Here is a 27,952-nt window from a genome sequence, read left to right as displayed (position 1 = left end):
GCGGAAAAATTTACATATTAATGAAATTGTTTTGGTATGTCATAAAACCTAATAACATCTAGTGTAATTCTACATTTATTGTTTTTCTGCACACATGCTGTTACAAATAAATATTTGCAAAAATATAGATTTGTACTGGTGCTTAGTGTATTTCATGAAAATACTGCTTTTAATTTTCATGTTTATGGTAAAAAAGCTATATTTATTGTGACTTTAATCAATACTGCTAACAAACACTACAGTTATGATGGCTTCGTGGATGTACAGACCTACAGATAAATTAAAATGAAACCTAGGTAGTATATATATTTTGAAAATAAACAACTGATTTTTTTATTAGGTAAATCAGAAATTATGTCTTCATTTTATATTATAGAAGTCCAAACAAATGGGCAATGAGATAAATCATGTTTTCTATTTTGCAGGAGTTTATAACATATGCCAAGGCCTACAATAAAAATTTACACAACACGAGAGAGAAGACAGGAGTGTTGTTACCAGATCTGACAGGACCGACATACGCCTCGAAGGCTTATTTTGAAATGTATGTAAATACTGTTCAGCAATACATTTGTCATCTCTTGCCCTGTTGTCTATAAACATAATGGTAGTTATTTTAGATACACTTTATGTACAATAAAACCTCTGTTAATGACATCTCTGAAAAGCAAACACCTCTCTTTAACCCTTACCTTGCTAAATTTCTATAAGGAACTTTTCCATCTTTCAATTTGGACAGAACCATTAACTGTTAAAAAGGGTGCATACCAAAAAGGTAAGGATTGAATGGTGAACACAGCAGATCATGATCAGACTGCATGGATGTGCAGGCTGATCATGATTTACACTGGTCGCAAAGGCAGAATCAGTCGTGCCCAGCATGATAAGGGTTAAGGCAGGCATATTCTTCTCCAATAGATGAATTTCTTAGTTTACTCACCTATTCAGAGCAACTTCCTTTGTACAACAAATGAATTTTATTCTTTAAAGCATTGTTTGCTCTAAAGTGGTGGAACCAGTTAACAGTTGAACTTGCCTTACTGGCCACCTGTATTAAACAGCTACCTGTCTAAGGCGGCCAGTGCACTAGCTTCCCAATAAGACTTTGTTCTAATTTTAACTTAACCCTTAGCTTGCTGGCGGCAAGTGATTCTGCCACTGCGACCAGTGCAGACCAAGATCAGCCTGCATCCATGCAGTGTGATCATGGTCTGCACTATTTGCAATTCAGTCAGTATCTTATTAGTAAGCACCCCTTTTAACAGTTAATGGTACAGTCCAAATTGAAAGATGGACACATTCATTATTGAAATTTAGTAGGGTAAGGTTTAAGCTGTCACATGCCTTAAGCAGTCAGATTGTAACTTCTTGGCTGGCTGCTGTAGTCGGTGCTATATTTTTTACAAATTAATTTCAGAACCATGTTTATTCTAAGGTGTGTGTGTTCTCGGCTAAATGAACTTAGATTTTGGTTTTAACTGAGGTTGTTGTTGTCACCTTCTTGAAAATAACAAAAAAATACAACAACAAGATCTTGCACACACATATACCATGCAAAGAAGTTAAACCAGGGATATTTTCATATGGGTCCAATTTCAGATGATTTTACCAAAAAGTATTCAGAATAGCCCAGAGTACGATTACATAATTTTGAAAGCGCAGTGTCACCAGGTAGGTAAAGTTTGAGTGATCAGCACTGCATGTCAGTCGAGTTAAAATCATTGGTAACATGCACTGTGATGGATATTGCAATGATGTCTTACAGATTTCATTCTTTAATCAAAACAGGGCTCTTCCGGTTGTGGACATTGATGTTCAAACAAAGCAGATGTCAATCACCAGGGTGCGGTCGGAGCTGTATATACATGAGAGACGTCATGGTAAACCTCCCGTACCTCCTCCAAGACGTAGACAGAAATTGCGACGTGTAGCATCAGCTATCGGAGGAGATAGTGCTGCTGCAAGTGGAGTACTCCGAGATACAAAATCTTTTGTAATTGCTGGTAAGTCAGAAATGTTATTTCTAGTTTTAACACAAACTCACAGTAAAGATTATCTCCCCTAGTGTTACATTAACCATTGCTTTCACAAATACCATGTGACCATGAAAATCACAGGACAGTTAAAAAAAAAATTTTCTTATTATGCCCCCAGCATCTACTGATGCGGGAGGCATAATAGTGATTGTCCTGTCCGTCCGTCCAAATGGGACCGTTTCGTCTAGCATCAATACCCCTCACTAGAATGACTTGATACTAATGCAGATGTAACCTGTGACCATTCCTCATCTTCAGACATCACCTGACCTCAGTTTGACCTTGACCTTGAGCTCATTTTGGACTTAGGTTGCTTTATATGGGCCATCTCTTGGTTAACCAAACGGGACCGTTTCGTCTAGCATCAATACCCCTTACAAGAATGAATTGATACTAATACAGATGTAAACTGTGACCATTCCTCATCTTCAAACATCACCTGATCTCAGTTTGACCTTGACCTTGACCTCATTTTGGACTTAGGTGCAAAATCTATCGACAAGGATGCCACTGGGGGCGTCAAGCTTTTATTGAACGCAGCTCCTTGTTTTTCTATTTTATTTTTGTGTCACCCACTTTTAGTGGAAGCAAGACTAAGTTATTTGCAAGAACATTAACATACATTTATTTTCAATAATCTAAGTATTGTATGAATTGAAAGTTTACTTCTATGTTTGTAGGTGTGATTGATCCCCGTACAAAGCAACAACTGAGTGTGTTCCAGGCATTGTCAAATGGCATTTTGGATCAGGTCAATGGGACATATAGGAATCCTGATACGGGTGAAGTTATGTCCATACCGGAAGCCATCCAGAGAGGCCTGATTATTGCCGACTTTAAAGAACATCACCAGAATGGACACGCAATTAATGGAGGATTTACTCCAATGAAAAATAAGATGCAGACGGTCATGTATCCGGTTGAAGGCGTCATTGACCCCAAAACTGGAGAATGGATTGGGGTTAAGGAAGCGATTACTTCAGGGATAATTGATCCAAGGACTGGTTCTTACACAAATCCGCTCACAGGAGAGAAAATGAGCATCCTAGAAGCAGTTCAGAATGGATATCTGGTCGCAGACCCCTCGTTACTAGATGAAATAACGGAAGAAAATGGAATGTATACGTGTGTTGATTTTTCAGACGTTTCGTACGATGTGCAGTCAGTTGTAAATCCAAGCACTGGTGAAGAATTAACATTAAAACGTGCAATACAGGATGGGGTTATAGATCCAATGAATTCTTTGTATCGTAATCCACATACGGGTGAAACTATGGCTTTAGCAGACGCAATCAAAAAAGGATTTATTAAGGTGCGACCTGTGGACTCCAGTACTCCGAGTGAGAATATATTGACATTCAAACAGCTTCATATTAAAAAGCAAAAGTTTGTTCCAGGTGCTGGGGATATTCTTGAAGGATTGGACGAGTATGACGGAGAAGAGCGTGATCCAAACAAAAAATTAGCGAACAAACTAAGATCGAAACATGATGTGTCTGTTCCCTTGATGAAAAATTCAGGAAAGCGTGAAATCTCGTTGGAAGAAGCAGTTTCTCAAGGTTTAATTGATTTTGCAAAGAACCAGTTTAAACTGCCTGGACAGGAACCTATGTCTATTGAAGAAGCTGTTCAGAAAAAATTAGTGTCGCCTAAAGCGGCTAAGCAAATTCTGGATGTTTATAAAGATAATTCATTGGGCCATCTGATTGACGAAGGAAAATTCGATCCAGATACTGGTCTTGTAACTGACCCTAATACCGGACATACCATTTCTCTTCAAGCTGCTATTTCGCAGAGAATTATTGACCCAAACTCTGTCTTTCTTTTTGATAATAATTCTGGAAAAGTTATTTCGCTCGCAGCTGCCATTGAAAATGGACTGTTCAATCCAGAAACTGGAAAATTTGTTGATCCGAAAACGGGTGAAGAAATGACACTATCTGATGCTGTTTTGAAGGGGTTAGTGCAAACACACATCAATCCTGACAAAATTGTGGAAAGTAATGAAATGTTATCAAAGTTAAGTCAGTTAACAGATCCAAGTGTAAAATGTGTCGTTTCACCCTTGTCTGGTGAAGAAATTTCTTTGGAGGATGCAATTAAACAAGGCATATTAGATTTGAAAAATGGACAATACGTTAATCCAGTAACAGGGGAGGTAATGCCACTAGCAGACGCAATAAAGGCGGGAAAAATTGATCCACGTTTATGTGTTCCATTATTAGAGGCATTGAATGATATGTCTTTGAAAGATTTAGCCGACAGGGGCATAATTAATTTGAAAAATGGGGTAATTACAGACCCTAAAACGGGTCAGAGGATGACGATGGCGGAAGCAATTGAAAATGGAATTTTCGATCCGAATAGTGTGATGTTAGTTGATAACGAAACTGGAAATATCGTAAGCTTGGGTTCACTCATAGATTCAGGAATATTCGATCCAGAAATTGGCAAATTTCGTAACCCACAAACCGGAGAGGTTATGTCCTTGCAAGAAGCGATCGATCGCGGTTTGATAGATACAGAAATAAATCCTGACGTATTTGCGGATACTTCCTCAACTTTACGCGACTTGATTGACAGTAACCGTGTTAACCCAAGAACAACAAGTTTCATCGCACCAAATGGACAGAAGATGTCTTTAAGGGACGCACTTGCAAATGGTTTCCTCACAATGACCTCCAAGGTCAAGGTTGATCCCGCTAGTGGTGATGTCAGCCTGGCCTCGGAGGAGGAGGAAGTTGTTCAGAGTTTGCTCGATATCAAAGATAAGTCAGAATGGCTGCAGGATATAGAGAGAAGACTAGCCCAGCATAAACCTCCCAGTGAAAGGTTGGAAACACTGGAAAAGCAGCGTGAAGATTGTCATGTAAGTTGATAAACGTTTCACCTGTAAAAGAATATACATGTAATTATACTAAATCCATGCGAACTATCATACTTATAATTAAGATACATAATTATTGAAGATTATTTTTTTACAATCCATATTAGAATGTACCTACACTTAAATTTTAAGTAGTGCTCAGTCCTGAGTCTGAGATTGTAAAGACTGTTTGTGAAAAATGTAAATTATTGAACTTTTAGCCTCTGAATGGAGGCATAGTCTTTTCTGCCTGTATGTTAGTTTGTTTGTCCGTGCATTTGAATGTTGTGTTGCGGCTGAAAATTTTGAACAATTCATGGATTTTCCATTGAAACTAATAGATGTTTAGCATGATAAAAATGGTTTCACATGTAAGACTGCGGTCTGTGCTTTCAGGCCACAGTGCTAAATATTGACAAAACTTTTTAAGACATATTTTTGCCACTATAGGACTTATTTTTGCCACTATAGGACCTAAAACAAGGTGTAGAAGAGAAGGAAGCAGATATTAATCAGTCTATAGAACAAGCTGAGACTCTGGTTGAAAACAACAAAGCTGATAAAAAAGATGAAGGTGCTCAACAATTACAAAAACTGAAGTCTAGCACAACTGATTTGAGAGTTCGACTTGACTCTGTAAGTGTATTTGACTATTTCAGTTTTCAGTAAGATATGACTTTCATTTTTAGCTTATTGTCATCACTTGATTGTCGGCATTGGTTAAAATCTATGTTTAGGTCCACTTTTTCTCAAAACCTATAACAACTATAGCTTTGAAACTTTGCACACTTGTTTTATCATCATTAGGTGACTACATAGGCCAATAACCTTAACTCTGATAAGCATTTTATCAGAATTTTAGCCCTCTTTGTACTTTTTTCTTGGTTAAAATTTTTGTTTTAGGTCCACTTTACTATAATACTATAAGAACTCTAGCTTTGAAACTTTGCAGACTTGTTTACAATCATTAGATGAGTACAAAGGTCAAGAGCTGTAAGTCTGATATGCATTTTGTCTGAATTATGGCCCTTTGAATACTTAAAACATATGGATATCTTTTTATTTAGGTCCACTTTCTTGAATTCTATAAAAACTGTAGCTTTGAAACTGTTTACACTTCTTTGTTATCATTAGATTAGTAAGTAAGTCAAGAACCACAACTCTCTCTTGCATTTTGTCAGAATTATGCGCATTTTAACTTAGAAAATCAGTATTTCTTGGTTGTGTTTTATTTAAGTTCACCTTTCTTGAATACTTACTATAGCTTTGAAACTTCATTCATTTTTTGGTCATCAATTAGGATGAGTAAGAAGACCAAGAACCATAACTCTTTTCTTGCATATTGTCCATCACTTACAGACAAGCAGTAGCACCCTCAGGTTGTGTTCTTGTTGTTGAATGTTTAAGATAGTGACACCTTTCTGACTTTTTGGCTGGTTTTGATTTTTGTTCACATAATTGTATAAGGGAATTGATCTTTAAAAAGAAGTGTTAGCTTGAACATAGCTGCTGTTTTTCTCAAATGATTGACATATTTATATATATAAGTAGCATTTCTACTGAAATTTTTTTTATTAGCTCACCTGTCACATAGTGACAGGGTGAGCTTTTGTGATCACCCTTCGTCAGTCCGTCCGTATCAGTCCGTCCGTCAACAATTTCGTGTCTGCACGATAGTGGTTTCGTTTATGATTTTATTTTAACCAAACTTACACAACTTGTATCACCATAAGATCTCGGTTCCTTTCTTGAACTGGCCAGATCCCATCACAGGTTCCAGAGTTATGGCCCCTGAAAGGGCCAAAATTAGCTAATTAGCTATTTTGACCTTGTCTGCACAATAGCAGCTTTATTTATGATTTGATTTTTACCAAACTGGCACACAACTTGTGTCACCATAAGATCTCGGTTCCTTTCTTGGACCGGTCAGATTCCTTTATGGGTTCCAGAGTTACGGCCCCTGAAAGGGCCAGAATTTGCTATTTTGACCTTGTCTGCACAAGAGCAGCTTCATTTATGACTTTATTTTAACCAAACTTGCACACAACTTGTATCACCATATGATCTTGGTTCCTTTCTTGAACTGGCCAGATTCCTTTATTGGTTCCAGAGTGATAGCCCCTGAAAGGGCCAGAATTAGCTATTTTGACCTTGTCTGCACAATAGCAGCTTCATTTATGATTTGATTTTAACCAAACTTGCACAAAACTTGTATCACCACAAGATCTCAGTTCCTTTCTTGGACCGGCCAGATCCCCTAATGGATTCCAGAGTTATGGCCCCTGAAAGGGCCAAAATTAGCTATTTTGACCTTGTCTGCACAGTAGCAGCTTCATTTATAATTTGATTTTAACCAAACTTGCACAAAACTTGTATCACCACAAGATCTTGGTTCCTTTCTTGAACTGGCCAGATTCCTTCATGGGTTCCAGAGTTATGGCCCCTTAAAGGTCCAAAATTGGCTATTTTGGCTTTTGCAGTCATATAGAGACTTCATTTATGGTTTTATTTGATACAAACTTCCAAAATATCTTCAACAACAATAAATCTTGGATTCCAATCAGATCCATTCGTAGGTTCCAGAGTTATTTTTTATCTGATTACCTCCCCTGATTGTAATCAAAATGGATTTATATCAGTAAGTCCTTATAGGACTTATTTGAAATTTCATTATTGTCATTAGTTGGACTGAGCCAATGAGGGTAGATAACTATGGACTGATTTTATGTCAAATTACCTATCTTTATTTCAAATTAAAATGGGTATATCTCCGTAACTAATGAAGATACTGATCTGAAATTTCATTTATGTCAACAGATTTATTTGGCAGATCCTTCTTTTGTTAACTTACAATCATTTTTTTTAGCTCACCTGTCACAAAGTGACAAGGTGAGCTTTTGTGATCGCGCGGTGTCCGTCGTCCGTCCGTGCGTCCGTCCGTGCGTCCGTCCGTCCGTCCGTAAACTTTTGCTTGTGACCACTCTAGAGGTCACATTTTTCATGGGATCTTTATGAAAATTGGTCAGAATGTTCATCTTGATGATATCTAGGTCAAGTTCGAAACTGGGTCACGTGCGGTCAAAAACTAGGTCAGTAGGTCTAAAAATAGAAAAACCTTGTGACCACTCTAGAGGTCACATTTTTCATGGGATCTTCATGAAAGTTAATCAGAATGTTCATCTTGATGATATCTAGGTCAAGTTCGAAACTGGGTCACGTGCGGTCAAAAACTAGGTCAGTAGGTCTAAAAATAGAAAAACCTTGTGACCACTCTAGAGGTCACATTTTTCATGGGATCTTCATGAAAGTTAATCAGAATGTTCATCTTAATGATATCTAGGTCAAGTTCGAAACTGGGTCACGTGCGGTCAAAAACTAGGTCAGTAGGTCTAAAAATAGAAAAACTTTGTGACCACTCTAGAGGTCACATTTTTCATTGGATCTTTATGAAAGTTGGTCAGAATGTTCATCTTGATGATATCTAGGTCAAGTTCGAAACTGGGTCACGTGCCTTCAAAAACTAGGTCAATAGGTCTAAAAATAGAAAAACCTTGTGACCTCTCTAGAGGCCATATATTTCACAAGATCTTCATGAAAATTAGTCAGAACGTTCACCTTGATGATATCTAGGTCAAGTTCGAAACTCGGTCACGTGCCTTCAAAAACTAGGTCAGTAGGTCTAAAAATAGAAAAACCTTGTGACCTCTCTAGAGGCCATATATTTCACAAGATCTTCATGAAAATTGGTCAGAACGTTCACCTTGATGATATCTAGGTCAAGTTCGAAACTCGGTCACGTGCCATCAAAAACTAGGTCAGTAGGTCAAATAATAGAAAAACCTTGTGACCTCTCTTAAGGCCATATTTTACATGGGATCTGTATGAAAGTTGGCCTGAATATTCATCTTGATGATATCTAGGTCAAGTTCGAAACTCGGTCACGTGCCATCAAAAACTAGGTCAGTAGGTCAAATAATGGAAAAACCTTGTGACCACTCTAGAGGTCACATTTTTCATGGGATCTTCATGAAAGTTAATCAGAATGTTCATCTTGATGATATCTAGGTCAAGTTCGAAACTGGGTCACGTGCGGTCAAAAACTAGGTCAGTAGGTCTAAAAATAGAAAAACCTTGTGACCACTCTAGAGGTCACATTTTTCATGGGATCTTTATGAAAGTTGGTCTGAATGTTCATCTTGATGATATCTAGGTCAAGTTTGAAACTGGGTCACGTGCCTTCAAAATCTAGGTCAGTAGGTCTAAAAATAGAAAAACCTTGTGACCTCTCTAGAGGCCATATATTTCACAAGATCTTCATGAAAATTGGTCAGAACGTTCACCTTGATGATATCTAGGTCAAGTTCGAAACTCGGTCACGTGCCATCAAAAACTAGGTCAGTAGGTCAAATAATAGAAAAACCTTGTGACCTCTCTAAAGGCCATATTTTTCATGGGATCTGTATGAAAGTTGGTCTGAATGTTCATCTTGATGATATCTAGGTCAAGTTCAAAACTGGGTCGCGTGCTGTCAAAAACTAGGTCAGTAGGTCTAAAAATAGAAAAACCTTGTGACCTCTCTAGAGGCCATATATTTCATGACATCTTCATGAAAATTGGTCAGAACGTTCACCTTCATGATATCTAGGTCAAGTTCGAAAGTTGGTCACGTGCCATCAAAAACTAAGTCAGTAGGTCAAATAATAGAAAAACCTTGTGAGCTCTCTAGAGGCCATATTTTTCATGGGATCTGTATGAAAGTTAATCTGAATGTTCATCTTGATGATATCTAGGTCAAGTTCGAAAGTGGGTCACGTGCCATCAAAAACTAGGTCAGTAGGTCAAATAATAGAAAAACCTTGTGACCTCTCTAAAGGCCATATTTTTCATGGGATCTGTATGAAAATTGGTCTGAATGTTCATCTTGATGATATCTAGGTCAAGTTCGAAACAGGGTCATGTGCGGTCAAAAACTAGGTCAGTAGGTCTAAAAATAGAAAAACCTTGTGACCTCTCTAGAGGCCATACTTGTGAATAGATCTCCATAAAAATTGGTCAGAATGTTCACCTTGATGATATCTAGGTCAAGTTTGAAACTGGGTCACGTGCCATAAAAAACTCGAAACTGGGTCATGTGCGGTCAAAAACTAGGCCAGTAGGTATAAAAATAGATAAACCTTGTGACCTCTCTAGAGGCCATATTTTTCATGAGATCTTCATGATATTGCCATATTTTTCATGGGATCTGTATGAAAGTTGGTCTGAATGTTCATCTTGGTGATATCTAGGTCAAGTTCGAAAGTGGGTCACATGCCATCAAAAACTAGGTCAGTAGGTCAAATAATAGAAAAACCTTGTGACCTCTCTAGAGGCCATATTTTTCATGGGATCTGTATGAAAATTGGTCTGAATGTTCATCTTGATGATATCTAGGTCAAGTTCGAAACAGGGTCATGTGCGGTCAAAAACTAGGTCAGTAGGTCTAAAAATAGAAAAACCTTGTGACCTCTCTAGAGGCCATCCTTGTGAATGGATCTCCATAAAAATTAGTCAGAATGTACACCTTGATGATATCTAGGTCAGGTTTGAAACTGGGTCAAGTGCCATAAAAAACTAGGTCAGTAGGTCAGATAATAAAAAAACCTTGTGACTTCTCTAGAGGCCATACTTTTCATGGGATCTGTATGAAAGTTGGTCTGAATGTTCATCTTGATGATATCTAGGTCAAGTTTGAAACTGGGTCAACTGCAGTCAAAAACTAGGTCAGTAGGTCTAAAATTATTAAAATCTTTTGACCTCTCTAGAGGCCATATTTTTCAATGGATCTTCATGAAAATTGACCTGAATGTTCACCTTGATAATATCTAGGTCAGTTTCAAAACTGGGTCACATGCGGTCAAAAACTAGGCCAGTAGGTATAAAAATAGAAAAACCTTGTGACCTCTCTAGAGGCCATATTTTTCATGAGATCTTCATGAAAATTAGTGAGAATGTTCACCTTGATGATATCTAGGTGAAGTTCAAAACAGGGTCACATACCTTCGTAAAATTGGGCAATAGGTCAAATAATAGAAAAACCTTGTGACCTCTCTAGAGACCATATTTTTCAATGGATCTTCATGAAAATTGGTCAGAATTTTTATCTTGATAATATCTAGGTCAGGTTCAAAACTGGGTCACATGAGCTCAAAAACTAGGTCACTATGTCAAATAATAGAAAAAACGACGTCATACTCAAAACTGGGTCATATGGGAAGAGGTGAGCGATTCAGGACCATCATGGTCCTCTTGTTTTAATTACTTCCCTTTTACGTTACTATAAATAGCTTGTTTTTAGTAACTTTTTTATTATTGGCCATAGGGAAAAACCGAGACCACTTTTCTGTGGTACAACATGGATGGTACCTCCAAGTTTTAGGTGTATTTTGACATATCTGTACCTTGTAAAAAATTTTTTTTTCTTTTTGGTTTAATTTCTTCCCTTTGTTGTTCCTGTCCTTTGGACTTAGATATTTTTTCTGAGGACTGTCTTGTCCTCAAGTGCAATGATAACAGGTGAGCGATATAGGGCCATCATGGCCCTCTTGTTTAAATAGGTAGCTGACAACTGATATCTCTTTTTCTCTTTTTGCATATTTTTCTCTCTACTTTGCCATTATAACACAAATGATCACAGACAAATTGGTACCAAATGACCTGTCACTGTAAAATGTTCCCTAACTAATTGGTACAAATTAACTATTTACAATATAGGTAGTGAAAGTTTATTATCAGTTTGTAAAACATTTTTCGCAGGTATTCTACTAATGGGCTTTGATGGTCACAGATTAATTTTACACATTCTTTCAGCTACACTAGTAACACAAAAATTTCTTTTGGGACAGGCAAAACACTAGGCCAATTTAAAGTACTAACTAATGTCTCTAATTAATGCCTGCTCTATTTCTTAAATGGCACGCCTGTTTATTATTAGTCATTTGTAATTTTTTTCACTATTCCCCCTTCAGACAGCCCACCCTATTAGCTCTATAGGTAGAGCATAAGCCTTTCAAACTGAGGGGCCTCCATGGCCGAGTGGTTTAAGGTTGCTGACTTCAAATCACTAGCCCCTCACTGATGTGGGTTTGAGCCTCACTCGGGACGTTAAATTCTTAATTGAAGGAAGCCTTCCAGCTGGCTTAAGGAAGGTCAGTGGTTCTACCCAGGTGCCCACTCGTGATGAAATAATGCACGGAGGAGCACCTGGGGTCTTCCTCCACCGTCAAAGCTGGAAAGTTGCCATGTGACCTATAACTGTGTCGGTGTGATGTTAAACCCAACATAAACAAATAAACAAACATATAACTTCGGCAATGATTGAAGGAAGACAATACATCTAAATTTGTTTGTCAGGCTCTGATTCATGTGGGTAAGTTGTCAGTTACTTGCAGAGAACTGGTTAATTCTATTAAAGAATCCAGGAACACTGTAAAGGTTAATGACTGGTCATATTGTATATATACTATAACAGAAATAATGGTTAAAAAAAATTGTATTAAACCAAAAGAAAACATGAAAAATTTTTGCATCAAAATAAACTTAATGTCAAAGCAGGGCTCTAAAAATCCTTCTAAAATAGTACGTTTTTCAAATGGTAAGTTAGATATCACCCCCCAACATACACATGCACACACTTTTCCTGTCCTGTGCATCATTCTGCACTTGGTTCCCCGCCTCTCTAAAGCTGATCCAAGAATTCAGACAATTAGCTATAAGCATTGTCTACAGTCAAGTGAAAACCTATTAGTATGAACTAATTTAGAACTGTAATAACTAAAGAAATATGCAAAATATATTACCGACACGAAGTAAAGATATTTACTTAAACTGACAGATGAGGATTAAAGGCTTCTTTCACCGCAGGACTCGAGCGTTTGGTGCTTTTGTTAAGTTTTGCCAGATATTTTTGGTTAAGATGACACAGTATGGTCATATATCACTTGTGACAAGATCAGCCAACATTAATTACATGTTACATTGACAATATATACATTAATCATTGACCTTCTACAACAACAAGCATAAATAATTAATCATATAAAAACGACACCTCCTTGTTGTGAAATATGCAACTTTTTGCAGTTACTGACTGTTAATATGAGCCGTGCCGTGAGAAAACCAACATAGTGGGTTTGCGACCAGCATGGATCCAGACCAGCCTGTGCATCTGCGCAGTCTGGTCAGGATCCATGCCGTTCACTTTCAAAGCCTATTACAATTAAAGAAACTGTTAGCGAACAGCATAGATCCTGAAGCCACTATGTTGGTTTTCCCATGGCACGGCTCATGTATATTTTGTTCAGTGTAAAATTGCAGTGTAAAACATGACTTTTATGCATCTTATATATTACTATGAAGACATGAAAAGGTGCCCCCAATGGCTGAGTGGTTTAGGTTGCTGACTTCCAATCATTTGACGCTCACTTCTGTGGGTTCAAAACCCTACTTGAAATTTAGAGTTCTCTTTTTTGAGGAAGCTGTTCTGCTGGCTTTTCGGAGGGTCAGCAGCTCGACCCATAAGTCGGCCCAAGCCTCAAATAATGCCAAAAATGGCACCCAGGGTCTTCCTCCACAATGAAGTCTGAAAAGTTTCCATGTAATCTGGAATATATTGTGACTCAAAGCCCAACGAACAGTCATAATTCCACTTATATTTGCTGAACTTTTGGTTAAAAAAATAAATTTTGTTTCTCGTAAATTACTATAAATGGTGGCAGTAAAATACTTAATTGGAATAGATGGCCTACAACATGTTACCTACAAAAAAATACCTACCACCTACCATCTGTTCATGGTATCAGAAGTTACAAAGTAACTTAATGATAGATACACATAGTAGGATTGTTCTCCTAAATAGATTACTTTGTTTACTTATGTATCGTGTAGGAAGTCTAGTGAAAAAAATATATAGTTTTTCAATTTTTGTATAAAGGAAGTATGCAAGGAATGATAATTTTTGCTTCTGAACAGTTTTAGTTAGATAAAAAAATAGAGAATTATTGACTTGTGTGGGAGGATAGACACTGGAATAGCTACCAATGGAAGCAGATATTATTGCGCTGTAGAATCAGTTAATTTCTAGCGCATATACTTTTCATGGTTTCAGCCAAAACAGAATGACTGGTTCAAATTTTAAAGATTAAGTAAATGTGAATTAATGTATTTCTTTGAATGGATTTAATTTTGTACCACAAAACCCACAAATAAGTCCGCTATGGGAAATATTAATTTAACAATATTTGAATATAACAGTGTATCAATACTAGATGGGTTAAATTACTAGCCGTTGCAGCAGCTTTGAGGTACACCAACAGCTTGGACATACACCCTGTCTGTGGCTGTGCTGTTATCTAACGGAAAGTCTTTAAGTTTACAAATCTCAGACAAATCTACTTCAAAACTATAAACTGAATCAGAACCATGCTGTTTAATTTGGTCTAAATTGTTGATAATTTCTTTGTATAAAAGATGGATTTAAGATAATAACAGTGCAGTGACTATAAATTATGTGAAAATTGTCGATATAAACAGATGGAAAAAAAAAACCTGTAATCGTAATGGGCAAAAAGGCACAAAGAATGTCCTGAGCCCATTTAATTAGGTACGCATGAATAGTTTGATGAAATCGAAATAATGTTCAAATTAACAAAAAAAAACGTTTTAAGATCATAAATTAAAATATGGTTACTTTATGGCAGTTTATGCGTAAAACTGAAAATGCTAATTGCAAAAAAGCTAATTTTAAATGCCATTTTCCAGTAGACAAGTAAATTTATAATCATGAAGAGAATGCATATAGATATCAGATTGATAGTGTTAAGGAGGTGTTTAGATGTAAGTTAAGTCTTTATTTTTTAGTCCAGGAGATAATCGCGTTCTTTAATGGACTTCTTTTTGACTGTTTGACCCACTGTTCTCATGAAACAAACTGGTGTATTAACTCGCATTGATATATGGGATTATAATCTGAATTGCAAAAAAAGTGGGAAGTAAAACCTAGGTGCTTTAAGTGCAATTAAAGACATGGAAATAAGCGGTTATTGTGCTTAATGGATTTGTTTTTATTGATGAAGGAAAGATAAGAGCTTGCAAAATCTTTTTTTATTACTTATTTTTGTTTTAAGATTAAGTGATTAGAATTTTTAGATTTGAGATTGCATTGATAAAAAAAATTCATGCAACATGATGATTTTTTTTTTTTTTAAAAAACCTGTGATTATTTAATGGTGTTCTGATATTTAATGGGTCATTAAATTGCGCAATATGTGAAAAAAAAAAATTGGAATATATACATTATGATGTTTAAACGATATCATGCATTTATTCGTAAATGGAAATACGGTGGATGCTTTTGGTCAGTGAAAAATGGCAGACACTATGGCATTTGTAAAGTAAGTTTTCAGGAATGTGATTTAGTTAGATATGTATATTTACTAAGTTAGAATTTATTCAATTTTGTCCCAAGACAATTCCATTATTCGGTAAATGACAGCAGTTACATATTAAATGCTGCACTTTTGTGTAATACTTTGAATATTTGTGGGGTATAATTTTTTGGATTTGGTGGCTGAATCAATTCAAGTGAACAAGTAAACAATTTAACATCTAGCCTGCTGGCAGCAAGTGATTCCGCCTTTGCGACCAGTGCAGGCCAAGATCATGCTTTGCACTGTTCACTATATTTGATGGTAAATTTTTAGTGAACACCCCTTCGTTTAATAAATGGTATTGCCCAGATTGAAAGTTTTGAAATTTAGCGGGCTAAAGGTTAATATTCAAAGTTTGAAATCCACAAAATTTAATTCCTATCACCACAAAACAGACATTTATTTCCAAAACCATGAAATTCCATGGGTGAAGATTTAGTTAGGGATGCTGCAAAAAGAATTGGGAATAACTTATTATATCATATCTATTTCTAAAATGAGTGAAAATCTGAATGATTCTATTAAAGGGGAGTGGTGGTCAGTGTAGGCTGCTCAATTCGGAAGTTGTTGGTTCAAGCCCTACTGGGGTCAACACCATGCCTTCTCATATGACACCATTTCTAGTTTTTCCAGAAAAACGGAAAAAAGTGTGTTTCAAATAAGCTTGAAGCTTTAATTACAATTCAGCTAAAATAAATCAGTATAAACTAAATTAAATGGTGTTCATTCCTTACAACATGTAACATGCATTATGTATATAATATTATACAGTTCAATAAAATACTTTTTTTAACCTTTAACCTGCTAAATTTCTAAAATGGACTGGTCCATCTTTCAGTTTGGGCAGTACCATTTATAATTTGAAGGAGTGTTCACTGAAAATTTACTGACTGAATAGCGAACAGTGCTGACCATGATCAGACTGCACGGATGTGCAGGCTGATCTTGGTCTGCACTGGTCGCAAAGGCAGAATCACTTGCCGCCCCCAGGCTAAAGGTTAAAGTCTTTATTAACATACTAAAGTTACTACAATAATATTGATTGATAGTATGAGTATTCTCCCCTGACAGAAGGTGAAAATGCATTCTCCCCAATTTACGATGGAGAATTCCCCTCAGATTAGAACTGCTACTTGATGCATTTGCATACATCTTGGGTAAACAATTTGCAAAGAAATTTCAAAGAACACATTCTTTCCACATGTTTGCCATGAACATTTATTTAAATACCCGTGAACATTTATTTAAATCTACCTGCTTATCAAACAGAGATTAAACTTACAATAGAGCATTAGAAAGTCATATTTAAGACCAAGAGAAGTTAATTTAGCATTAATCATAGACTTAGTTTCCAAAATATTAAGACTTTGTAATCTCCTTTGTCAGGATAATCTGTCAGATTTTCACTTCATTAGTGATCAATACTTGATTTTTTGCACATTTTAAAAATATATTTTAGTATGTGCAAACCTGTCTTAATGAAGCGGAAAACTTTGTTTGGTTTATGTACTAATCTGTCTGATTGTTATACATAACTATATAGTTAGGAAATGAATTTCGGACCAAGTTTATATTTTACAATAAGACAAAGTAATTAAGCTTGTGTAATACAAAAACTGTTGTAAAATTTCTCATATGGTTAATGAGTTATGTCAGCTTCCTGTTTTGACAAAAACAAGATATGGTGACCTTGACCTTAGTAAAGCCAAGGTCTGTTAGACTGGGTTTCTTCGAGTTAGTGTGACATGTGTATAAGCACTTTTACACGCATGATGAAGCAGATTTTCACCACCATATATAGCTACTAACTGCAGTATTGATCAAGCCTTTTATAATTACGGAGCTTTGCCTGATGGCAAAGTAAAAGCTTCCGTTACAAATGTACCGGTAGTAGTTGTAGGTATAACTATAAGGCACTTCCAAAAGTCTTACTGGAACTGTTGATATAGCTCTTCAGCTTATTGTTGAAGTATCTAGAATCATGCAAACATATGAGCCACGCCATGAGAAAACCAACATAGTGCAATTGCAACCAGCATAGATCCAGACCAGCCTGCGCATCTGCGCAGTCTGGTCAGGATCCATGCTGTCTGCTAACGGTTTCTCTAATTGCAATAGGCTTTGAAAGCGAACAGCATGGATCCTGACCAGACAGCACGGATGCACTATAATGTTGGTTTTCTTATGGCACGGCTCATATTTTTGCTCAATACTGGATGGCATTACTCCCTCACAAGTTTCATACATGCTGTAAGCAAATTTTAGTTTTAAATGAATTTGGACCAAAGAAGCATTTTCTTTTTACCGTACATGATTGGGTAGAAGTAAAGTATAAGCCAGTGCTTGTTTTGAACAAAATGAGAGACAATTTACCTCCGACTGTGACAGATGATGAAAAAATACTTAAATATATTATTTCTATTCATAAACTATTACCGCATCATTGAGTTCATGTTGCAATAGGAGACCCTTGTCAATAAATGTAACAGGTGAGACTGACAAAATAGTTACAAAAAAGATATTAAAGTTACAGGTCATTGTACTGTAGTTTCTGTTATGTAGAGATGTAAGTCCTTCATGTTTTCTTGGTGAAAATAATGACTAGCTAAAACTGAATGCGGAAAATACTGATTGGTTGAAACCTGGCCTGGGGAACCTGGGTAGTTATACCAGGCTGGATTATCATAGATTACCATTCCCAGGAATTCTATGACCTAATTCCTGACTGCAGAATTTCAAGGAATTACATCAGTCTATTAAATATGTACCTTAATTATTTTTGAACTGTGGCTGTGATATCTTTTGATTAAATTTCCGCTGGCAAGCTGAAGCTTTTTGCAGTAATCCAAAATACTTTTTAAACAGACATAAATCGTATTTTCAAAATACATTTTGTAGTTTGCAAATTTTCACTTTTTGTTTGTTTTGAAAATGTTTGTTGACAAAGGCTACATTTGATTTCCAGTGCAGGATAATAAAAGCAAATGTTGTTTTCTGTATTTGAATTGTAAATGTGCTCAGAAAGTGCCATAAAACTGTACAATGTCTAAATGATTAGATTGCCTTTTATCATGCAATGGAACATTAATTGTGTACAAGCTACCCATTGTACTTCAGGTATTGCAACACAGTCTCATTTTAAAAAAACGCATCCTCAAATCAAATTTCATTTGAGTGGCACAGGTGTCTCATGTTTTTAAGGTAGTGGACCATACTGTCATGAAAATCAGAAATATTTCTTTTATTATGTTTACTTTTTCATAATGCTCTTGCGACATTCTTCTGCAGGTAATGTAACTCAAATGAGCACGTAGCATTTCCATAGCAGTAATGTTGATGAAATGCAGGTCACGTACGGAGAGTATTGTAATTGAGCGGAATATTTTTTCGATTGTCGTTATGGTCCGATTGTCGTTATGGTCTGATTGTTGTTATGGTCCATTTGCTGCCTTAAGTTAGCAAAATACTGGAATTACATTCTAGAGTATGGTCCTGAAATAAGGGATTTGCCTAGTTGATAAAGGTGAACCACTGAGGGTAGAGGTGTTGTGCTCGAGTTCAAATGCCACCATCACTGTTCATCTTTAACCTTTTAAGCCTGCTGGCGGCAAGTGCCTTTGCGACCAGAGCAGACCAAGTTGGTCTGCACTGTTAGCTATTCATGCAGTTGTGCTCGAGTTCAAATGCCACCATCACTGTTCATCTTTAACCTTTTAAGCCTGCTGGTGGCAAGTACCTTTGCGACCAGAGCAGACCAAGTTGGTCTTGCACTGTTAGCTATTCAGTCAGTAATTTTTCATGTGAACACACCTTCGATTAATAAATGGTATTGCCCAAATTGAATGATGGACCAGTCCATTCTAGAAAACACAAGAGAGATTCAGTAATCATTTAGCTTTTCGGTTCATTAAAGTTATTTTGAGTAGAAATGAACAAAGTTATTATAATGTCAACTCTTGCATAGCATAAAATATATAAAATATACCAGTCAGCTCATTAAATATAACACAGTATCGTTAAAATCTCACCATAACCTCCTTGTCAATGAATACAGATTTTATACATCGTGCATGCATAATATCAAAAGATGAATTAAAAATTTCGATCATAAAATTTAAACAGAAAGTATAAAGAAAGTCAGCCTCCCCTCTGTGGCTACAAATATATTAAACTTTTACCGATGTTTTAAAAGATGTCGATAAAGAGGAGTATAAGTTTGGAGGTAACGTGTGACTAATTGGCTAACTTTCTTTTCGGAAACTGATACTTTATCATTAAATACTTATTCGTCTTTCTCAGATACTGACGGTTTTGTTACTGTAATTCTGTACTATCGAGACAACAGTTGACATTTGTTTTGAAATTTTGTCGAAAAAAGTGTTTGGTTGTATAAAGGTATGCTTCAAAAAAGGTTTGACATGCAATGTATAGCTGTCATTTCAGGATTAGAATTTAACGTGTTCGTTTAAAGAATTTTTCAGAAATCGTAACATTGCTTTATATTTATTAATTTTTTAGGTTACTTTTTATCGCAATTGTATGTTAATACTGTACTAGTCTGATTGATTCATCATCAGATATTGAATATAATGAAATTTCATTATGGACTTTTAATAAAAAATCAAGTAGTAAAATCACGAAAATAAAAATTGGAATTAGTGTAACTTCTAATGAATGAAATTATGGAATCTAAGATGACAGTTAATATATACATGAACAGATTGAACAGGCTTGTGTTGAAAGTCTCTTTCAACGGGGATTGTAAAATTGAGCCAAAGTTTATACGTAGGAAAGATTCTTTCAGACGGAACTTTTCGTGCAAATATAAACACAAAAACTTCTGGAGGAAGGTGTGTGTCGTTTTTCTTATTATGGAACATGAATCGGTCATTTAGGGAATACGCATAGAGTCACCATTGCTTATGGAAACTGACAGAAATAATGTTTAGAAAATATTGGATGGCAAGATTGGTCTTTGGAGTTTTCTGTAGGATGTACTTAGAAAAAATTCCCAACATAGAAATGCATTTTGATAATATTAAGCAGTTGCTTTCGTTGAACAACATTTTTTTCACTTCAGTACATGAGAGACCGCAGAATTGCTTTGACACAACTGAAGTCGCAGTATGTCAGATTCGTAGTAAAAGAGTAAATTATACACATTTTAGGTTGACGGGACTTGAAAATGTATTCAAAGTTACTATAATTTTCTGACAAGCCAGATTTAGGTATGAAGTTTCGACTGCATGTTTTCCACTGCTGTCATCTTCTGCTGACTTCGAATATTGCCAGAAAGTTGGAACAGGAGTTTGGTATAACCATGAAGGTGAAAGGTCTGATAGATTCAGTAAAGAATTTGTCTGAACAAATTTTATATAAATCTTTTGTATACGACTGTTTGTCTGTGATTTTCAGGCTGCCAATGAAGCCAGTAAACGTTGCAAGCGTTTGGATGACATGTGTGATGATCTGGAAGATTTCTACGGCAAGTTACAAGAGTTAGATCAGTGGTTGGATCATGCATTTGAGCGTACAGAAGACCTTCAGTCATCCAAGAATGGAATTGACGTACAGTACAGTAACTTCAAGGTGAGCTGCAGATTTACAGGAGTTTGGGTTATTTTAGCTCACTGGGTTAGCTCAGTAGTTTACTGAGAGTACAAGATTAGGAATCAAAAGGTTGCTAGTTCAGTCTTCTGGGGCAGCAAACATCCTGTGTGACAAGAATAAGTCAGTACTGGTACAGATTAAAGGAACACTGAGCTAACTGACAGCCATTGCCTAACTAGAAATACTTCGAAAAAGGCATTAAAAATGTAAAAAACTGGGATAAATTTGATATGGTAAATGTTTGGCTTTATTTGACTCCCATACCAAATGGCAAATCTTGGAAGCTACCAAAACTATACATGATAATTCACTGTATCATTAAGTTTAATGTTGATGATAAGGTTAGCCAAAATAAAGCAATGCATTATTTTCAGATTGAACATACAGTTTGACCTGTGTTAGTAGTCACTTGTATTTAGCAGCCACTTGCTTTAAGCAGACGGTCAGCTAACTTCTCAAACTGACTTTCTGTTCTGATTTCAACTTGCCTTAAGCAGTCACGTGCCGTAAGCAACCAGACTGTGTCACTGTCTTGGTTGACTGCTCAATACAGGTGTGACTGTAATAGAAAAAACTGAACTGTGCGAAAATATCCCTAAAATATGGTATCCAGTATTGTCTGTAGTTAATTAATACCATGGTCAGTGAGTGTCTTTCCTTTGAGTATTGACAAAATACCACATATACCTTTTAATCTTGTTATGTTTTAAAATGAAAAATAAGCATGCTGTACTATTAAAAATATTAATCTTGCATTGTAGCAAATCTATGTCAAGAGGGGAACATAATTTAACCTGGTAATTTATTGAATGAAGTTTATGAAAGTTAAACTGCATTGTCAGCGATCGTTAAAAATGATTGGAATTTTTAGTTTTAATAAGCAGCGGTTCTAAGACAGGTAGTTACATTTTTCCTTCAAGTTTTCTAGGAATTATTTTATTACCCGAAATTATAACCAGAAGACAAGTAGCATTCACATTTTTACATGTTTATTTGTACATTTCAGATATGAATACAGTCACATATTTCAATTACCGGCACGTAAGATACTGTAAACAGTGCTAATTCAACCTATGAAATATTCCTTTCAATATAAAAGTTATTATCAATATTTTGGCAGAGTATGGCCACTCCAATGAAAGCTATTTGAAAAACCAGTCGACCGGGAGGAAACCAGACGTACTCGTAAAGCACCACGTCATTGCTCCACGTTACCTGTAGAGCAACAAGCAGCACTACACGGACGCAAGGCACACCACAGTACACCACAGCAAACCGAACATCCCCAAAACTCGACGTTACCTGCAAAGCAATGAGGAATATTTAGCGGACCAACGGAGCAAGGCAACGTACTGTGGTTCTAAGCAACGAGCAAGGCTACGGTACACAACAATATTTAGCGGACCAACGGAGCAAGGCAACGTACTGTAATTCTAAGCAACAAGCAAGGCTACAGTACACCACAATATTTAGCGGAGCAAGGCAACGTACTGTACTTCTAAGCAAGGCAAATACTATAATGAGCAAGGCTACAGTACACCACAGTAAATTAAATATTCCCCATAACTCGACGTTACCTGCAAAGTAATGAGGAACATTTAGCGGACCAATGGAGCAAGGCAACGTACTGTAATTCTAAGCGAGGCAAATACTATATGATGAGCAAGGCTATGACATCAGCAAGGCTATGATACATTTAAGCAAGGCTAGTCAGATATTGCCAAGGCACTAGAGCAATACCTTTAATATACACCGTAACATCCGTACCATCAAAACGTCCCAAAGCACGCCCGATCGCCCCACGGTCGACAGAATTTTTCCAGGCCCTTACAATTAGGAGTGACATAAAAATAATTGTATATAAATATGGAAATGATTAACTGGAATTTTAGTAATAAAAATTATACATGTATTAATTCTAAATTGTCCTTTTGATTTCTCATAAAGCAACAGTCCGGAAGAATGATATCCTTTTAGATTTGTCTGTTTCACAAATTGTTTGTAGCCCAGGAATCCGTTCAATTAATGTCTGTGGAAAGTACCTGGAGTCTGATCACTTCCGGAGTTGGCACCCAATGGCAGCATATTATCTGTAACATAAATACTTCACAAAACAGTCAGATTGTCATAACAGAATTAAAGGTACAAAATATAATGAATTGTAGTATACAACAATTTTTATTATTATTATTATTATTACTGGGGTGTGGCGGGTGGGCAATTTAACATCGATCTGAAGCGCTAGCCAATACACCTTTAGTTCAACTGAGAAGATTGCACGTGCTCTCGATTTAATATAACGCTCGAGTGGTTCCCTGACGAATAGGCGTTTATCATTAATCTGTTATGTTTAGACAAGGAACTAGAAAACTGGATTACTTGACAACGACGATAGTTTATAGCTAACACACCTAGCAACGAGATAGCCATAAATTTCGGGAAAAATAAAAGCAATTATTTTTAGGCAAAATAATTTTTATTATTTTATTACCCGAAATTATAACCAGAAGACAAGTAGCATTCACATTTTTACATGTTTATTTGTACATTTCAGATATGAATACAGTCACATATTTCAATTACCGGCACGTAAGATACTGTAAACAGTGCTAATTCAACCTATGAAATATTCCTTTCAATATAAAAGTTATTATCAATATTTTGGCAGAGTATGGCCACTCCAATGAAAGCTATTTGAAAAACCAGTCGACCGGGAGGAAACCAGACGTACTCGTAAAGCACCACGTCATTGCTCCACGTTACCTGTAGAGCAACAAGCAGCGCCACACGGACGCAAGGGATACCACAGTACACACAGTAAATTAAACATCCCCCAAAACTCGACGTTACCTGCAAAGCAATGAGGAATATTTAGCGGACCAACGGAGCAAGGCAACGTACTGTGGTTCTAAGCAACGAGCAAGGCTACAGTACACAACAATATTTAGCGGACCAACGGAGCAAGGCAACGTACTGTAATTCTAAGCAACGAGCAAGGCTACAGTACACCACAATATTTAGCGGAGCAAGGCAACGTACTGTACTTCTAAGCAAGGCAAATACTATAATGAGCAAGGCTACAGTACACCACAGTAAATTAAATATTCCCCATAACTCGACGTTACCTGCAAAGTAATGAGGAACATTTAGCGGACCAATGGAGCAAGGCAACGTACTGTAATTCTAAGCGAGGCAAATACTATATGATGAGCAAGGCTATGACATCAGCAAGGCTATGATACATTTAAGCAAGGCTAGTCAGATATTGCCAAGGCACTAGAGCAATACCTTTAATATACACCGTAACATCCGTACCATCAAAACGTCCCAAAGCACGCCCGATCGCCCCCACGGTCGACAGAATTTTTCCAGGCCACAATAAATTTGCCAAAATTTATCCCCCAAAAATTCTGTGCAACGATTTCTTAAATTCTAAAAAATACTATCTCAACTTTACAACAATTATATTTGTTCTTTAAAACCAAACTGGTTCATCCATATAACTATAACATAATCGGATAGGCTATTTGAAAGACAAGTAGAGCAAATCCCGCCAACATCACGTGATCACGTTTTGCCAATGTGTGAAACAAGGAGCGGAAGGATTATCGTCTTGAGTGATTCGGATCATTTGTTCATCATCATGATGATAATCTATAGTTCTATCTTTGAAAGAAATAACTAACTTAAATGCTTACCTAAAATATATTTGTTTGGATACACGTTTTATCTTAAGATTTATGTCCTAATGTAATTCAATTAAATTCAATTCCAACCATGTTGATATGTGCCCCTTCAAGGCTATACATCAATATCCAGAAAGACCATTATCCCTTTTATCCGCAAGCATTATCCCTTTTATCCACAAGCATTATGTTGTTACTGCATTTTGGTTAGCTTTTCAATGAGTTTACCAGGCCTCAATCGGGTCGGGTATGACAACACAATCCAATACACTACGGTACCAATTTAAACATAGTATAGATCAACTTGATACTAATTAAAACGACTGCATGTTTATACATTGTATTATCGTTTGCTTGTTATGGTTCTCATGCATCGTTGAACTCAAGAAGATTGTCAATGAAAAAAGTTAAGTGCATACTGAAATGTTTTCTGTATTGAAACGTTTTAATGAAGAAAATCATAATATCAAACATTTTATCGTTTAAGTTACCGTGTGGGATTTATACATCAAGGCATGTCTGCCCTATTGATTTATAATAATACTGCGGTAGAATACCGAAGCTAGCGGATGGGTCACACATCCCTAAAAATTGTCGTGCAATTATACATGTATTTATAAATGAATAGATCTACTGCGGAACTAGGTCGATATATTTATCAATAACGTGTTAAAGTAGTTGTACTTCTGTCGAATCGTATATTAAAAGAAAACCATACTTTACTATGAAGACCCTGAATAATCGACTTTTCCAATAATGTTTCGCTATCGCTTTTCTACTTCTAAATACGTAATCGTTCTATAAATAGATTGCGCTATACAGCATGAAATATGTCCAGATATTCAACTTACACGAAAACACAATTTCAACCTTATTTTGTAAATCTAATACATAATGACGTTAACATTATCTGTCTTCAGTAAATAATTTCGGCTTGGTTTGTCAAAGAAATTTTTACTTAAATATTAAAAATCCGACTTTAATAATTTATATAACAAACCAACACTGATTTATGAAATCCCGGTTCCGGGCTAAGGTCAAAAAACTACAGAATTCCGTTAACATGATATAGTGCTACATGGGCTATTCGGAGAGAATTCACTTACTGGAACAGGAGAAAAATTAAGACAACCAAAAAATTTTCATTCATACATAACGTAACAAACGACTGGTAGTTTGTTACAGATTTCAACCAAATCCCATGATAACAAGCTCTGAAGTTTTGCTCACTACACATACATACTCCAGTGATAAAATCATCAGTCAAGAGTGTTGTAATACAGTATGATGACTTCCAAAATTTTAAGAACCATTAATATGATCTGTGATATTGGATTCGGCTAAATATTGGCAGTATATCTTAACGCTACATATTTACAACTATGATGACCTAATCTTACATTAGTTAGCTTCTAACACCAAACAAAAACGTGACACTATATAACGGGAAACCAAGTGCAAAACAGTTCTATCTACTGTTATTTGCAATGTCACACCATTTTAAAATGTCATGTTAACTGACACCAGTGCCCTTAGAAATAAATACGAACAGCTCTAACTAAATACTATTAAGAATTAATGACAACCAATAAAATATCATAGGAAAGCTAGCCACATATACATGTATAAATTCAATCGATTTCTCTTTAGTTTTAAAAGTTTAGAATGGTGTAAGATTTTTTTTTTTTTTTTTTTTTTTTTTTTTTTTTTTTTTGAGGCCGCAACTTGAATTAACAAAGTTTCCGTGATATCTTATTTGACTCTGGTAACAATAGAATCTATAATAATATAATAGAATCCGGTTCTGTATGGAAAATAACAAAATATCTATTGTTTTTCAGCCTCTAAATTGACAGACATCACGATTCTGACCCCGTTTCTTCGAAAAATTCAAGTAACAATGTGTTTCGGGAAACGTAACAATCGTTTCAAATTTAATGTACGGAAAGTTGAGCTTCAACGAAACAGAATTTCCTCACCAAATTAACAAACGTAGTAGTGCAACAATTAACAATCCTGAACACCAACAAAGAACAAACTGCCCAACTAATACTGTTTAAAAACGTTTGAATCTTATTTTCATAATAGACCACGCGATTTTTTTTTGATTTTTTTTTTTTTTGTAAAACGTTTGCGAGCATTTAGCCTAAAATAACAGTGAACGAGTTACATAAAATTTATCAACAACATGCGTCACTCTATTTCAAAGATGCACTACAAAGTAACGGTACTCTTTGTAATCTGTGATGACAACTCTACATGATTTGCATGAAAAATACATGAGGCACACAAGAATTTAGTTCAAAATTGACAGTGACATATTAAGCGAAGACAATGTGCATTGCATGAATTAATGTAGCGATATATATGTACGTTGGTGTGTTTAGTTAAATTTCAATCATATTTTGTTTCCCAGCATAAAAAAATTATTCCTCTATACTTGACAAACTATGCTGAAAAGAGATTTAATAAATAAGTCTTCAGATAATGTTGCGAAACACATTTATCAAAGGAAGGGCCTAAATTACCCACCTGACATGTACATTATACCTGTATTATACAACCTAGCAAGTTCAACATCTTTATTTATTTTGGATTAAGTATTGTGGATCTTAAATTTTCGATTCTATGGATGCACGTGTTCCCGTGCAGTGTATTTGAAGATCATTACCGAAACCAATCGGAAGAAAATGTAAGTACATCTAAGTCTAATATTGAACCAGTGAATTTGTTAGTGATATTTGTTTATGATATCGAAAGAGTTAAATGACCTAACCTGATCCAACGTTAACAGGTGCTGATGCCTGCGTTTGCATGCCGACAGATTCTCCTGGTCATGTAAAACTTATCGCAAAGTGAGGGTCGTAATTAATAGTGTTGAGAAAACCTACTTAAATATCTTACAGTTGCGTCCTTGTATAAATATTTTTCCTTACAATCTTTCTGGTTTCCATAACCCATCCGATCTTAATCCGTATACTATACCCTTGCAATACTAAACTATTCGACGGTCCCATAAAGGGGACATTAACGTAAAACACTCCAAAAAATTTGCTATTTAAATTGCGGGAAGTAAATGAGCACAACAGTGTCACTGTCTTATGAAATGTGACGTCACCGATGTTACTATTTACTTTGCGAGCACCATACGAGTAATAAAACGGAAATGCCCTATGTGAATCACGTGTATTGAAAGTACCACTGCCTGTCGGAATCAAGAAACTATAACGACAGTTGACTGAACTAGCAACATTATTGTTTTGGTTCGAATCTGTAAAATTATGAGAAATA

At 36.0% G+C, this 27,952-nt stretch overlaps 1 protein-coding gene across 11 annotated transcripts in view; it reads left to right on the top strand.

The window, feature by feature from the left end:
* LOC123537945 (dystonin-like) overlaps nt 1–27,952 on the top strand; it is a 145,713-nt gene that overhangs the window by 36,808 nt on the left and 80,953 nt on the right. For all 11 annotated transcript variants that reach the window (XM_053530506.1, XM_053530502.1, XM_053530499.1 and 8 more), the window contains 5 exons: nt 426–544; nt 1,789–2,003; nt 2,717–4,905; nt 5,374–5,538; nt 20,781–20,954. In XM_053530506.1, the coding sequence (XP_053386481.1) occupies nt 426–544; nt 1,789–2,003; nt 2,717–4,905; nt 5,374–5,538; nt 20,781–20,954 (2,862 nt within the window). The remainder of the gene's footprint in view (nt 1–425; nt 545–1,788; nt 2,004–2,716; nt 4,906–5,373; nt 5,539–20,780; nt 20,955–27,952) is intronic.

The sequence above is a fragment of the Mercenaria mercenaria genome, chromosome 18 (assembly GCF_021730395.1).
Source record: "Mercenaria mercenaria strain notata chromosome 18, MADL_Memer_1, whole genome shotgun sequence".
Classification (NCBI taxonomy): domain Eukaryota; kingdom Metazoa; phylum Mollusca; class Bivalvia; order Venerida; family Veneridae; genus Mercenaria; species Mercenaria mercenaria.
Note: the sequence above shows the minus strand (reverse complement) of the source record. Positions and strands in the feature narration are given on the sequence as shown.